Source organism: Melanotaenia boesemani, chromosome 3, assembly GCF_017639745.1.
Source record: "Melanotaenia boesemani isolate fMelBoe1 chromosome 3, fMelBoe1.pri, whole genome shotgun sequence".
Lineage (NCBI taxonomy): Eukaryota > Metazoa > Chordata > Actinopteri > Atheriniformes > Melanotaeniidae > Melanotaenia > Melanotaenia boesemani.
In genome coordinates this window covers 24,738,330-24,754,425 of record NC_055684.1, presented here as the reverse complement: position 1 = coordinate 24,754,425, position 16,096 = coordinate 24,738,330, and the positions used below count along the sequence as shown (strand labels likewise).

The following is a 16,096-nucleotide window of genomic DNA, read 5'->3' as shown; positions in this document are numbered from 1 at the left end:
CTTGTGGTGGAGCTGACAGCATATTCATCTCCACTAATGTAATGAATAGATACATTAGCATAACACTGAGCAGGTTAGTATCATGCGTAACCATCTCAATCGGTTATGGAGAAACCACGTTTGGATAGCATTTTTATTGTTTTTATGCTGGGACTTATTAAACCAGTCTCACTAGAAAATGTGTATGCTTGCTCCCTTATCCAAAATATAGTAGTTTTACAATCAATGGTTGTGAACTGTGAAATGGTAATGCATCATGTTTGTTAGTGTGTAGGCCATTATCATCTTCATGCTTTGTCATGTAAAAAGTCACTTAACTTATAAACTCTGGCTTGTAAAAGAGAACCTCTGAAGAGTTAAAGTGGATGGGAAATGCCAAAAAATCAGGATTGAAATGATGTGATGCTGACATTATAATCTATAGATCTTTATTTATTTTCTCAGATAACATATATAGCAATCATGCTTTTTCATATAACACCATCTAAGGACATTTATTATAATTTTACATAGAATATTTTACATTAGGCCCATGAAACAGCTAGAAATATACAAAACAATATTCTCTGACTAGACATCTCTATTACATTATTATTGATATCATCTTTATTATTACTCTAACCTGTTATTGTCATTATAATTTTTACATCTGAGAGAGATATGTGCCTTAGTTTCTGAGATAGCATTATTGCGGAAAACAGCAAATAATATCACTTTTTTTTGTTCAACATTTAGACAAAATAAAAGAAAAACTCAGGTTGTACGGACATTCACAGATACATGTATTACACAGTCCAGTTTACAACATCATTCAAGAGAGAAACTGCAGTATGGTAACTATACAAAATCTGTGGAACCCTTTTGTCATTGCACATTTCGATTAATATATCTTTAAAAAATTGGCACTAAAAGAATAAGTGGAACTGATTCAACCTGATCCCTGTTGCATGTAGCTGCCACAGAAGCAAATTCTCTTGATCCGTCTTTGTTGTTATATCTGTGGTCTGTCATAAAGTCAGCATCTATAGCATCTGCATTTTTATCCTGCTGAGCAACTTGATATGAATTATTAGGTTTTCATTTACCCTAAGGAAAGGTATGGTTTCAGTTGTGCTCATATGTATTGCAGTTCTATTAACAGTGTTTTGCCAGCTTTGCTGTCCAACTGAACCAAACTTTCTCTTCTTTGAGTCTTTTACTGGAAATCTGCACTTGCCACAGAGTAGGAACACAGTATGGCTTGTTTAAAAAAAATAAAGGAAGGCCTAAACAGATGACAAACACCAGCCGAGCAGACGACACACAGAAAAGAGGCAGCAATTTGGATCAGCTATTGAATGTCCCAAAGTGCGTACACGTACTAAGTCCTTATACCTTTTGTGTATTTATGTTTGGTTACCTGTTGAATTTATGGGGAAAAATATAGTAGGAATTTCCTAATTCCATTTTGAAATACAGTCTTTATTGTTTCATTATTTCAGGGTAGTTTCTGAGACAATTTGGTCACGTCCACCTTTGTTCCTGAGGAGTGGGTTACTAAACAGATACACAAGTAAACAAGTCTGCTCAGAATAGTGGTAGCTATCATAGAAATCCATTTTATTATCAACGGAGCACATCAGCCACTGTCCTGGTTTAAAAAAACTAATCTTAATTAACTATGGATTGCTGGACACAGTGGTTTCTTTTCACTGTACTGGTCACCAGTCACACATAAATCTACATTTCCCAAATTTTAATTACTCTTACACATAATTTTAGAGGGCACAGTGCAAATGTGGGATTTCTGTAATGGCTAAATCTTTTTTTTTTTCTTTTTTTTCCTTTTTTTGTTGTTGTTTTTATTAGACATGGTAGTTCACAGATTCAACTTGTGCTTGTGGGTGGAAGCTGTTCTACCCTATTGCTCTACCGCTTAAAAAGGGGTGCTTGACTGAATCCATATATAGTCAGCATGTTGAATACCTGCACTAACTGCTCAAACTACAGCATGATTTTGGTCCTTCTCACTCTCACATATAGAAAATGACCTAAAAATGACTCTACAAAAAAGATTCAGACAACATACAAAGTTAGTGTTCTTTAGAAACAGTTGTAACAGTCTCTTGCTATCCTATATATAAGTTATTTTTGCTTTTGTCACAGGTTTCAGTCATGCCAAAAAAGAAAATGGACGCTTTAAAATTCCACGCTGTACTTGTGCTTTACTGATGCAGCCCCAGACATGGGTGGTAAACATTTGAGGTGAAGTGGAGGATTCTGCAAAGGATTGATAGTCTGGCTAAACTAGGGTTTAGGCCTATACATACAAACGGATTTGGCCTTACCTGTTGCACATTCCCATATTGCCTTTGCTTTAAATTGATCAATATTTAATTTTTTACTTTACAAACGTTCATATCAATTTTTTTTAAACCTACTACTCTGCATTTATTTTAATGTATTTTTTCATGTACAAACAAAATACATTTTAGAGATATTTATCTTTGTACAATAATTTGATTTTAGTAGATTAGTTAATATCTTCAAAGCACAATACTATTGAATCAATGCGGGCCTCCGGATTTAAATTATACATATTGAATATACAGTAATTTCCTAAGTAACATTTCCTTTTCTAAAAAGGCTATTTTTCTCTCTTTTTTTGCATTATTAAATTCATAACATCACAACGACTTTGCTGGGTAGTTTGTTTTTCTTTATAAGTTTTATAATTCTGTATCATACAAATGAGCAAACAGAAAACCCCCTAAAAATAACTGTAATCAGGTTGGTTTCACGTGTCCCCAGGAGGTAGGTGAATAAAAGCAGACATGGAAGTCTAGTGGTTGTTCCCAACCTCGATTACCGTGGAGAGCCGATCTGGCCATCAAAACAGCAAGACGGACAGAATCCTTTAGATATATGCCTCCTCGTTGGCAGGGCTCTGATTCTGGTTTTCCATTTGCTGGTCTGGACCATTTTCCTGAGACTTCACCAGTGCCAAAGGCTTGATCATCATTCGCAGACGCTGGGAAGAGAATCATTGAAACAACTATTGTCATACAGCTTTAAAAAATTACTATTGCAGACACTGTCATACATTACTAGTAAGAGGCTGTAAGGTTTGTGATCAAACTCATAAACACACAAGTTACCAATTGTGAGTATAAAGTCTTCCGTAGTCAAAATCACCAAATAGGTTGTCCATACCCTTAAATATGGCCCATAATGTTTAACAAGCGACAAAGTACCTCTGAAGTAGAAAGAAGGGGTGGATGGTTGTATGCAGCATTTTGGGGGCGTTTGACACCCATATATGACAACTTTTGGGTTATGTCTAGGCAATAACAGAAACACTAAACACCACTTTTTACAATGTCAGTCACCTTAATGAATCATATTTTGCTGGTTGGCAACACAACATAATGCTACACAAACACTTTGTCCCTTCCTGGTTGGGTTTAAACAATAAAATCACTTGTCTGGGATTTGAGATAAAAATTACTTGGCAAGGATCATCCTTGTTTTTTGTCACCATCATTCTAATAAACACTGTTTTCACAGTTCACATGTAGTTGCTCTCATTAGTAGATGGTGCGTGTTTATTAAGAACCTTATTGCCTGCATGAGCATGTGACCCATGGTGTTGCTGTGGAGACTTCACCCCTAATAGCAGAGGAGAAGTCTCCAAGGGCCAAACAAATTCCACAAAAGTCAAAAACCAAACTTGTCAAATTGTGTTCTCAGCTATGAATAGTTTTAGACCGGGGCACTCCAGCTGCCATTTATATGGAGTATTTGTGAAACTTGGAGTCTGCCTGGGTGCAGAGCACTAATCAACTGACTGATTGCTACAATTAGACAATCAGCCATCAGCTGGTATTGCAGAATCCGACACCTGCATTTCGCCTCTGATAGCCGCTGTTCCAGTGCCTGCAATTATGGCCCATTTACTCTGTCAGCAATGGCTATAAGGCTATATCTGTCACCATGGGCTTTATAAATGTAGGCATATCATGCAACACACTGTAGATGAGTGGAAATCAAAAAGCTGTAAATGTAAATTTTTTGCCATCAAATATATAATCAACAGCTGATTAAGATTGTCAGGTTAAGAAAAAGAATTGTATTATTTTGCTGCATATAAATGCATGCAATTTGCAAAAAAAAAAAAAAAAAAAAAAAAAAAAAAAAACAGTCGCTGCTGCAGCAGAAAACCATCAAAAATTGCTTCATGGAACTAATTAAAATTCTCTTTCACTAATCCTTTTATCCCTTTTCTACTCTTCATTTCAATTTATTATGTTTGTGCTCATTACAGAACCACTGAATCATGGTGCCACAGTACAGTTTCAACACACAAGAACAAGCTCAGCATTTTCCTTTTCAGTATCCAGTGCCTTTAAGTTCCTAAATTACTAATTTAATTGCAAAGTTTTCACCTTTTCTAATAGAAATATTGTAAATGTAAGTGAAAATTAAATGCTGCGGGTTCTGGGTTATTATACTCTTAAACTGCTTTTGTGGTGAAATGTTCATCCAGGCTCTCCTATAAGGTTCAAACAGATTTCTTTCTGCAAAATCCTCTGGGCTTGTGCATTATCCTCAAGCTATGCTTCTACACAGTGAGAAATAATGGTTTGGTTATTAAACCATTAAAAAAAAAATATATATATATATATATATATATATATTTATATAATATTTAACATATATTATATGTTTAGTAATCCACTTCAATCTCTCAACACAGCCCACCTTCCTGCAGACTGCAGCTTTCCAGGCAAAAGATGTCAAATGTTCAGAGGAGAGTGCAGTGATGCATTTGCTCTTAAATAACTAAATGTACTTGCCTGCATACTCTGCTGATATTTATATACCAACATACATTTGGCAAAGAGAAAAAAATAATCTTCAATCATCTTGCAGTATTTGCTTTCTTCAAATCAGTTTTGCTATGCAGACCAAATCATAATCATTTTTAAAAAATACTAATAAAAAATATACTTAATCCACACATGATTATATGACGTTACCTCTTTGTATGTGCCTTTGAGTGTGAGGAACATGTAGCCCATGTAACCTGGGATGAGAATCATGGAGGAAAGGGCCATTAACCAGCCAACACCCTGACCCCAGGTTGGAAACACATAATCACCCATAGTGAGGGGAACCATCTGCACTGCACTGAACAAGAAGACTCCCTGAACAAGACGGAGACAAGAGGAGATATCAGCACATTCATCATTATGCTTATTGACATTTTGAGTGCAAGCAGAACAGCTTATCTTTAAAAAGAAAACTGCATTGTTGCATTTGCAGCACTTCCCTTAGCAGTTAACTGGTATTCTTCCCCACAAATGAATCAAATATTTAAATTAGAACTTTAGAGGAGATATTTTTGAAGGACAATGCTTGTACTACAAACAAAGCAATACTGTGCTAAACGCACACATTAAATAAAGTCTTACTAAAGAGGAACACAAAACCTATAGTATGATTTAAGTATAAAAGGGTTTTACTAATATAGTGGTTTAATTTGATAACTCATACACCTTAACAAAGACCTTGATGGTGTATTCATTTTCCTCTCCGTGTCATTAATATTAGCCACAGATAATGCTTACAGCCACGATGAGAGGGGTGAAAACAACCCAGCAGGCCTTCCACCACAGACAGGGCCTGTAACCAACCATTTCTTCAATGTTGTCATAGAATTTGTCTACACCTGCAACCAAAAACAAGAAGCATGAGAAACATATTTTTGCCATGTCGGGTATGGCAATGGCATGGCATGTATTTGGAGATGTTGGTTACTAGATTTAAATTTTTAACCCCTAGATTCAATTTCTCAACAAGTTAGCAAGAAAGGCAGAGTAGTGAAATCTTTCATGTATCTGTTTTTAGATATAAATACAGTTTGTAGTGCTGAGCTCACCATAGAACCATGAAATTGAGATGCACTCAAAGAAAACCAGGAAAAGCAGGGACATTCCACTAGCTGAGTAGTAGTCAAATAGCTTAAACACATAAAGTCCACCCTGCAAGTGATGCAAACATGGAAAAATGAATTAAAACACACAAAGAAGAGGCATTTTATGCATATTCAGGAACGCACTAAACTGATCAAATAGAATAAAACAGTATTAACAGTTTAAGCACTGATGACTATATGAGGTAGTGACATTTTCAAGGCATGAGGAAAATGAGTCCCTTCCTTATGGAAGTTCACTTTAATCATGTGGTGCATACAACAGTGAACTTAAAACACTGACAGACCAGTCATGCCACATGCTGCAGTCGGATGCCTATCCAGTAAATCTGGAAACTAGTTCAGCAGGACCTGTTGCAGTTCTGCTCTGTGAAATTTAATATATTTTATACTCCTCTTAACAGCAATAAGGATGAATGCCTTTTTGTTGTATATGTAGCATGGTGGCTATCAGTTGTGGCAACAATAGAGGAAAAATGCAGGCTCTTTCATAGTGGAAACACAGTTGTAGTCTGTTGGGACTTTATCAAGTTCAGCTCCCAATTGAACAGATGGACAAGCATCTTCTGCTACTTTTTTGGACTTTTTGTTTTTTTAATCATTGGGATGTTGCTTTTAATGTTTCACGATTGCTCCAACTAACTGATCATAAATTAATTTTAAAAAATACAATCATAAAACTCTTGTCTGGAAACAGCCATACTTTTACAGTGTTATGAAAAAACAATAACAAGCTTCCAACTCAACAAAATCTCTGTAGATCTATCTATCTATCTATCTATCTATCTATCTATCTATCTATCTATCTATCTATCTATCTATCTATCTATCTATCTATCTATCTATCTATCTATCTATCTATCTATCTATCCATCCATCCATCCATCCATCCATCCATCCATCCACCCACCCACCCACAGAGAGAGAGAGTATATAGAATACATAAAATGATCATGTGACTAAAGTTCCACCTGTAAATTCCAAATTCAAAGCACCAAACATATAGACCTGTCCTAATTTTAATCCTATAAGAGAGGATGTTTGTTCAATTTAGACTATACTATTTTCTTTCTGCAACATAAGAAAAAAAAAAAGAAAAAAACTAAACATGCTCAGCAAATTAAATCAGTCAATCCTTTCTGTGCAAAGCTGATATTTTGGAGCCTTATATGAGTAAAGCAAAGACGTCATTTCTGAAGTGTGATTAAATTTGCCCACCACACAGACTTTCATTTACTTCATTCTCATCAACAGAAGTTATTTTGTGATGGTGCAAACAAAATGGTATTTGAGGAACAACATAAAGATACAAAAAAATGGCCTTTTGAGATCAGATAAATTTAACATGTTTTTCCTCAGTGGGTGGAAAAGATGATAGCTCAGCTGTTTTCCATAATTATTCTATATCAAGAGAAATCTCTTGGTGTGTTACTGTGCAAATGTTCCACCAACATTGGCACATGTATCCACATTAAACCTGCAACAAAGTCCTCACTAAGATGTTGGAGGGGTGGCGGGGGTATAGGATGTTACTATATTTTACAAAGTATAACTGCATGTGGTGATATCCTATCCAAGAAGTTAAAAGTGTGACCAGGTTCTTCAAACAACTTCCCACCACCATTGGTTTGAAAAAACTTTTTTTTTTTACTCTTGACTGGCTACCTTATCAAAATGTGTAAATAAGGCCCACAGGGACTGACATATTTAATTTTATTGTACATTTGGACAAATAGCAGGTCATGCTAAGTTTCTGTCCTCTAAATTCTTTTATTTAGCTACTTTGGCTAAAAATGTCAGTCTGGGGAAAGTGACCTTGGAACCGTTTTTACTTGGATGCTCTATTGACTCCATATGAGGGCCATTTGGCAAGCTGAGTTAGCAGTCCTCCAGGTTAATAGGTCAACCTTTGAGGTCAAAACACTGCTTTCTTTTACGTAAACTATTACAAGTCTATGGACAATAATATCATCTAGTGACAAAAATAAAATCATATAAAAATGTATCAAAACAAGAATTTAATTTTGGCACGACTATGAAATTGCTGTTATTTCTCCAGAAATAAGTAGTCAGTACTAACTCAGAGAGTTGATGCATTATCATAATATTACCTGTGTGATGTTGGACAGGCCAATGATATAGGAAATAAGGCAGACAATAGCAATGAAGATCTCTCTGTGGTTTCGAAGGACCCGAGGAAATTCATCAACCAGTGCAGTGATGAAGCCTTCCACAGTACAAAACTGCATAGATCACAGAGCCATTTCAAAACTGTTATTTAAGAAATTGCTGTCTCACTCATTGCAAACATTTAGTACATGAAAAGGTACTGGCAAAGCATGACTCCTTAAAGATAAAAGTACATTGTTTTAGTCTTCTAGTGAAAGGTTCTCCAATCAGAAACAACAGAATTGTGATATGACTTTCTTAGGCGCATCTTAGAAAATCATTTTATTCCATTGCTATGGTCCAAAAAGCAGACCATTTTAATTGGGTTATCGTCACCTGACTGTCAATTCCCAGCATCAGCAGCATGGAGAAAAAGAGTATTGCCCAGAGAGGAGAGATGGGCAGCTGGGTGACGGCCTCAGGATACGCCAAAAATGCCAAGCCAGGTCCTGATATGAGACAAATTACACTTACTTCTAGCATAGAGTAATAAAGTATTATAAACAAAACCTATGTAGATACCACCTAAAAAAAAAAAAAAAAAAATGTTATGCTGATTTAAACTGAGCTATGTGTATAATCAGTACAAACACTTTAATACATAATAACAGAGAAAGTTGCAAAAAAATTTAAGACTAAACTGCCCTTGAAAGAAAATGGAATGCAATTTTTTTCTTAGTTGCTGTACTCGTAATATCTCTGCTTGTGCGTGATGTCGCTGTCGAGTTTCAATGATACTGCAATTACCTGAGGCTGCCACATCAGCGATGGGTCTCTTTGTTACATTGGCCATGAATCCCACGATGGAGAAGATGACAAAGCCAGCGAACATGCTGGTGAAGGAGTTGATGCAGCAGACAATGACAGAATCTCTGTAGGGGAGAGACAAAGCACGAGGCAGTCATTGTCACGCCTGTATCAATTCCTTATCAACCCGTCACACATTGTAGAGAGCCGTGGGGCGGGGGAGGGGAAGGCAGAGGTGGAAAGCCATTTTGCATCCTGCAGTAGCACAGCAGCTGAATACATTTTTACTGACCTGGTCTATTAAAATGGCAGCGAGTTCTAGCAATTTTGCAGTTGCCAAAAGCCCATATACACATAACTGTGCTGTTGGCCAGTATTTCATTTTCAATGTGACATGCGACAAGAAATGTATATATCTTTAGTGTGAGTGTAAAAATCAAAGTAGTGCTTTAATAATGCAAAAGCAGATACAAGTGGAGAGTTAAATTGTCCCAAAATTGGAGGTACAGATGCGATATTGTCATGACTGAAATGAGCCTAAAATACAACATATTTTAATCACCTACCTGTAGACATTGTTATTGAAAGTATTGTAGCTGCCAAGAGCAATCAGAGAGCCTAATCCCAGCCCATAGGAAAAGAAGATCTGAGTGGCAGCATCGAGCCACACCTGCAGACAAAGATGAGAAAATATGTCTAAGTAGTTGGGTACAAACATGCAGTTTGTGTAAATTTTAGGCTTAATTGTTCAGGTTTGTTAAAATGGCCTGCATTATTTAGTTTTACTGCCTATGTGATGCTGTTTTGGATTTGGATTTTTGGAGGCATGTGCATGAATGTATAGTGTCTGTTGTAAAGATTTGATCAAATGACAGGAATAGAAAAAAATGAAATGCCATGATCTTAGTACAATAACAAATCTTTTTGGGACTGTATCCCATCAACAGTTTGTGCAACTTTGCCTCACAAAACCCTAAATACATCCCAGTTGGGGCTCAGATTATCCTCTATAACCACTTGTTTTGTTGCTGTTAAGAATTAGCTGTATGTGTTCTTGAGAACAACGTGAAAGAGAGCTTACCTCAGACTCCTTAAGTTTCACAAAGTCTGGTGTGATATAGAAGAGAATTCCATCTAAAGCACCAGGTAGAGAGATGCCACGACAAAACAGGATGAAGAGCATAAAGTAAGGGTATGTAGCTGAGAAGTACACCACCTATGAAAGACCAAATTTTGTTGTTAGAAAAAAACAATATTATCTATTTAAGCCATGACAGTAAATGGTGTGAATTGTTGCTTTTAAAATGTGTTTTCTGGAAAAAGAAAGAAATAAATTGCTTAATTCTTAAACTTGTTACCTTACTGTGTTACTGTGGCAGCATCCCCAAAGCACAGTGCCCTAGTCAGCCATTCCCCAGAGATAAGATAACCCCAGAATGAGTGTGTTCAGCACACTCTCTGTGCACTATTCCTTATCTGAATTAGTTTTGCACCTATGCTATCAAAGTCAGTGCTGTTCATGCCATTCAACATAAAATCTACTGAATGAGAAATGAACCAGGGGAGGCTTGGTTTTATTTCCATACAAGAAAATGAGAAAGTACTCAAAGGAGAACAGACTAAAAAGAAAAAAAGTTTTCTATTATTTTGTTGCTCAGCATATATTGGGAGTATAGGCAGTTTTCCATTGAGGAAACTGTATATACTCACTATTATAGTAAACCTCATGAAACTACATACAATATGTTTCTTTACCAAAAGGTTTAATTTATTTTTTATGAATAAGAGCCTAAAAAAAATCAACTTATGACAACTGGTGAGTGAGAAAAGTTATATAATCACTGTATTAGGAGTAAAACCCTAAGTGTCACTATGCCAGTCCTATAGCCTGCAGCGGAGAATTTCAAGTCTTTAATTCACAACAAATTCTTTTCCATTGTTTTGTTCATGTCTCTGTGCTATTCATTTACTCACTTTGCCAGTCCAGCTGACCCCCTTCCAGATACAGAAATAAACGAGCACCCAAGCGATGGCGAGTGTGATAGCCAGTGGGATCCTGACCTCCCCGGGCTTCTCCAGACCATCGGTCAGCTGGTGCATGTTACGTCTGCAGGGAAGGAGTAAAGTGGTCTTACTACAACGCACAAGGGCATGCTGGATCTCATACATGCAGCATGCATGGGTGCACACACAAATATCCACACACATGTCTGGATATTCACAAAGACACTATCAGTGGCTTTCTTTTCGCACCCCCTAAAGCTTTTCAGTGGCACCAAAGTCAAGGGAAGTCACCCCTGTTTGCATGACTACATGCTTTTTTTTCTTAACCATCAGTTTTATTTTTTTAGAGTTTGTTTTTGGTGATCTATTGCATGTGCACATATCTTTTTCTGTCTTTGCATGGCGCCCTAGGGTGGGTGGCTTTTAAAGGATTGGGATTATCACATGAAAATTACGTATCAGAATCTGACCCCTGATCTGACCCCTCATTGTGCACACTAGGGGGGAAATGACCTTCTCAGACTTAATGATCGTACAGCATAGCAGTATCTGTGTGATATAAAGAGATTCAGACATCCAGCTTACTCCCAGAACTCCACTACAGCGCTGGTGAGGTTTTTGGTGTCCTGAATGCTGTAGTTGGTGTAGCAGCGATCTGTGTTCCAGACATTGCCACAAGTTTGCCATGGCAGTTGCTGAAAATGAAAGAAAAGACAGAGAGAGACAGCTCTTTTTACTTGGACCACTCTCCCATTGCCAGGTCCCATTCTCTCTGGCTGTCAAGCAGCCAAGACCATGATGCTCATTTGGGACATTGAGATTTCATGCTTTTCTCAGAAGGGTGAATGCTTCATCGCAGAATGCATTTATCAATACCTTGTGTAAGGGGCTAATTATGTGGGAAAGGAAGTAATAAAAGTCATACTCTATTAAGGGCTTTGTATCCTTATATAAGAGATGCTGGCAAACAGCATGCCACATGATTAAAATAAATTACTAAGTAAAGATACATAAAAAAGACAAATGCCTTTGCATAAAAAAAAAAAAAAAAAAAAAAAAAATTGACCTCTGATAGTATAAAGGTTCAACCTGTTGTTTATTTATTTATGTATTCCCCTAATTTCCTTCTTTTGGAAGTGATGAAGGGTGGGGGTCGGGTGGGAACAGAGTGAATTTTAAATATGTAATACTCACAGGAGTGAAGGAGTTGTAAAGATAGTAAAGAGCCCAGGAAATGATTACAATGTAATAGATATTGAGCCAAAAGGACAGAACAGCAGCAGCCAGACCCACACCTGAAACAACCAGAGAATACAGGTGTGAGGTTAAATTTATACTGAAAATAAACAAAAACAGTACACAAGGGTTCTATTCATACACAGCATGGGTGGCTTATAAATGACAAGGGTCCCATAGCCTGCACGTGTCCCTCTACCATTTCCATCCTAGTTTGAATTTGTTTCCACCTGGCTTTTAAAAACAGCCAGCTCGAAAAACTTAGGGACTTAATGACAATGTTAAAATAAGTTTTACCTTTGAACATAGGAGCCAGCTTCCATACTCCAAGACCTCCAATAGAAGTGTACTGACCAAGAGCCGTCTCAAGAAAGAACAGGGGCATGCCAGCAAATATGAGCGTCAAAAAGTAGGGAATCAAGAAGGCCCCTGGATGAGAGGTGAGAAGCAAAGGCGTGTAAATGACGATAAACTACATACCAATAATATATAATATAATCCAGTAAGTTATTTGGTTGAGGTTGTATTTGGTTTCAGATTGCACCCCAGATCACTGCGCATATATTTGCTTGTGCGCAATTACGCACGACTGATGTGGGGGAATGTTCTTAAGATATCTTAAAGTTAAAATTATCCGGGAACAAATTGTCGGGTTTTGATGTCAAAACCTTTGCATTCCTTTTGATGTGTGGAAAAAATGGGAATTGCCAAGGATTCCTGATTACCTCCTCCGTTTTTTCCACATAAGTAAGGAAACCTCCAGACATTTCCGAGTCCGATTGCGTATCCGACACACGAGAGAAGAAAGTCAAATTTTCCACTCCACGTTTCTCTCTCTGGTATCTCCTTTTTCGTCTTCTGCACCTTCACCACCAAGGTTTTGGGTTTGTCATTTGGCGTGGTACTGGGCGCGTCATTCGCCGTCTCTGTCAAGACGTGTCCGTCCGAGGCTTTGGTCCCGTTCGTAGCCATAGTCAAGGTGTATGTTGGATAGTCCTGACCAGTGGAGAATTATGGGTTTCGACTCCGGTCTAGATAGACAATAGCTTATCCGTCCCGTACCACTACTCCCCAGAGAATAGCCGAAAGAAGATGAGTACTTGGTGTTCTGAGTGATAAGAACCAGAAGAGGTGGAACGATCCAGCGACCCTGAAAACACAGATACGTCAGGATTAATATTTTACAGACAACATTAAGAAGATCTATATATATCGTTGTTTGTTCTAAAAGAAAACTGACGGATATTTGGTATTTTCTAAAGTGTAAAAATTGTATGAATAAAAAAGGCTGTTTGGTTTTAGATATAAGCTATATTTAATACAAAACAGTTATTTAAAAATATTATTTTTTACTAAATGCTAACTTTTTCTGAAAGATTTTTTTAAATATCAGCTGCACACACACACACACATAATACTTTTTCTATTTTATTTATATATTTATTTATTTTATTTTTTTACACGTTTTAAATAACATGGCATTTCTTCAAAGGTGAAAGAAAAAAAAAAAGCCCCATGATCCACAAGGATCAAATAAAGACTTCTCATGCAGTAAAAATCACTTTTTATGTACTGAAGTGAATCCATGTCAGCAGAAATTTAGAGCCTGCTCTTGTCCTTGATTCACTGTGCTCTAAATTCAATGGCCCACTTCCCACTGCTCTGTTACAAGAGCAGAGCAATTAAACACATTCAGGAGTCAGACGCAATGATCATATCTAATGAATCACCTGGAGAGGGAAGTAAATCCGCAATTTGCAGCTCACTCGGATATTTTAATCTGTTATCGATCGCATATAAATATAAAAATGAATTGTTATTTGACACTGTCTAATTAATTTAATCAATACATGTAAACTGAAAATTTGTTTTTTGGAAACTACACTTTTATGCAGGTTACGATTTTCCAAGTTTTCCAAAGTTAATTTTTTGAATTTGAAAAAGACATTTTTTAGATTATTCTGATAATGGAAAATAACGTTCCTAGAAATATGTGAGGATGAAACACGGCGCGCTCTGTTCGCTCCCTATACCCATTTGGTGCGTATTTGAGAGGAGAGTGGTGAAGCGTCACAGGAACAGAAATGCTTTAAATATTTATAAAACATGTCTGTTATATGAAAAATAATGTTATAACATCAAGTTAATATAAATTAAGATGATGATTTGCATTTAAGGAACAAACCTTTCTTCAGAGGTGAAAGAAATAAATATGCGCGCATTTCTTTTTTATTTTTTAAGAGATTTAAAAAATAATAATAATTACATTTCATTAATTAGAATCAATGTGGCTGCAGGACTTTAGAAAAATGCTAATGACCCCCATGAGATGAGTCCTCGTCGACCTAAAGTGAAGTACACTTGTAACAAATTAAGCGCATCTGCACATGGCAATTCCCTAAATAGTCCTCGCGTGTTAGGAAAATTTCCCTCAACTCAAATGTCTTCCAGCTTGTGTCAAATGCAATATGTAGTTAAGAATACTTACAGTAAAATTGGCTTCTTTGACTGTTTCCCAGACGGGGGAAAAAATTCCACTTTAAGAGAAGTTACTTCCTTTCACTTGCGGGACTAAAACCAATGTGAAAACTTTTCATCCGACGACAGTGAGCAGATATATGATCCTGAAAGGGGGAAGATGGTGGACAAATGCGTCTTTGAGAGTGAGGTGCTGTCCTTAAAGGAGTGGTGCTGAAAGAGAGGAGGGGAGAGAAGACGGGGAAAGGAGCTGCCGCTGTCTGAGTTGAAGCGAGCAGGGACGTAACATGGAGCGCAGGATCCTCACTCCCATCTACATAGCGTCAATGTCACCTCAAAGTCGACCCACCCCAACTCCAACATTTCCACCACTGAGATGGCAGCGGGTTTGAGAGAGGAGCATCCTCTTGTCTCAAGGTTTTATATCCATCTCTCTGTCCCACCCTCTCTCCTCCTTTCTGACTCACTCAAGGGCCAGTTGATGCATATTATAGAGTTTAACGGTTTGCTTAACAATTTTGTTTGCCTACAGCCATCTCTAAGGTTAACTAGAACCCAAATTTCCCATCAATAACTCAACCACAGACTTGAATAACATTGTTTAGTCCCCAAACTTCCATCCATTGAAATTTTAAGCTATTCATAGGAAAAAGAAAAAATAATAGAAAAAGGTCACATTCTGGGCAAAAATGAAGTTGCTTCAATTACAGCCAATCCAAAGTATAGTGGCTACAAAGGAAGATGCCAGTGGCTGTGCTGCTGCTGGCAAAACATGATAACAGGGTCCCAGCCAATAAAAGGAGTCAGTGTGCGTGAGATAAATTGAAAACTGGGCTTATAATCTTCTTAGCCCGCTGTCTTCCAAAATGAAATACCCTTGTGGAACATCCCAAATGAACAGTCTTAATGCCAACTTTAACTCCCACACCAAGATAAAATATTCAGGTCTCAGTGGGAGATTAGACTCTCTCATGGTTTAAGAGTTAAAAGTTTGAGTCTTTAAAATAAGTTACACCAACATAAATTTTAAGAAGGTTTTACATCAGGCTTTGGGGGTGTCAGATTTACAAGGACTAACTTTGTTGCAGTGGCTGAATCTCGACAGGTGATCCCTGATCTTCATTTCACTTCATGATAACCAAAAAAAAAAAAAAAAAAAAAAAAAAAAAAAAAGAATCTCCAGCACCTTTTTGATTCCCAAAATATATTTAGTTTACAATACAATGGGCAGGCTGCCCCCAGGGCTTAATTTTATGATAGGAGTTACGCACTAACAGGTGGTATTAAATAAGAGTAAAGACAGTGACTTTGGAGTGGTGCAGAGTTTGCAATGTACCATTATAGCATGTCAATATATATGTGCATACATCTTATTTACATAGGAGTAGTGAAAGAGAAGTACTCCACTGTAAGTACAATGTATGTACATATATTTTAGCAGATGAAAGAACTCCACCTCATTAACAGCAAAAATTGGGTTATTTTTAA

General features: G+C 37.0%; 1 protein-coding gene across 1 annotated transcript; it reads right to left on the bottom strand.

Moving 5' to 3' along the window:
* Nucleotides 1–406: 406 nt before the first annotated feature.
* slc6a1b (solute carrier family 6 member 1b) lies at nucleotides 407–15,007 on the bottom strand. Its single transcript, XM_041979818.1, has 15 exons — nucleotides 14,619–15,007; nucleotides 12,856–13,280; nucleotides 12,428–12,559; nucleotides 12,089–12,189; nucleotides 11,480–11,589; nucleotides 10,865–10,997; nucleotides 9,972–10,106; nucleotides 9,457–9,560; nucleotides 8,891–9,015; nucleotides 8,480–8,592; nucleotides 8,086–8,217; nucleotides 5,921–6,023; nucleotides 5,610–5,710; nucleotides 5,019–5,186; nucleotides 407–3,010 (listed from the first exon to the last, which is right to left on the bottom strand). The coding sequence occupies exons 2-15, from the start codon at nucleotides 13,100–13,102 to the stop codon at nucleotides 2,897–2,899; spliced, it is 1,818 nt and encodes a 605-aa protein (XP_041835752.1). The 5' UTR covers nucleotides 13,103–13,280; nucleotides 14,619–15,007; the 3' UTR covers nucleotides 407–2,896.
* Nucleotides 15,008–16,096: the final 1,089 nt, after the last annotated feature.

What these genes read in the sequence shown, in the direction of transcription:
- slc6a1b (XM_041979818.1), bottom strand. Translation starts at nt 13,102, where the DNA reads ATGGCTACGAACGGGACCAAAGCCTCGGACGGACACGTCTTGACAGAG. An exon ending in TTTACAACTCCTTCACTCCT is followed by an intron (nt 11,590 to 12,088) that starts GTGAGTATTACA and finishes TTTCATTTTCAG; the next exon opens with CAACTGCCATGGCAAACTTG. An exon ending in TTCAATAACAATGTCTACAG is followed by an intron (nt 9,016 to 9,456) that starts GTAGGTGATTAA and finishes TCTCCCCTACAG; the next exon opens with AGATTCTGTCATTGTCTGCT.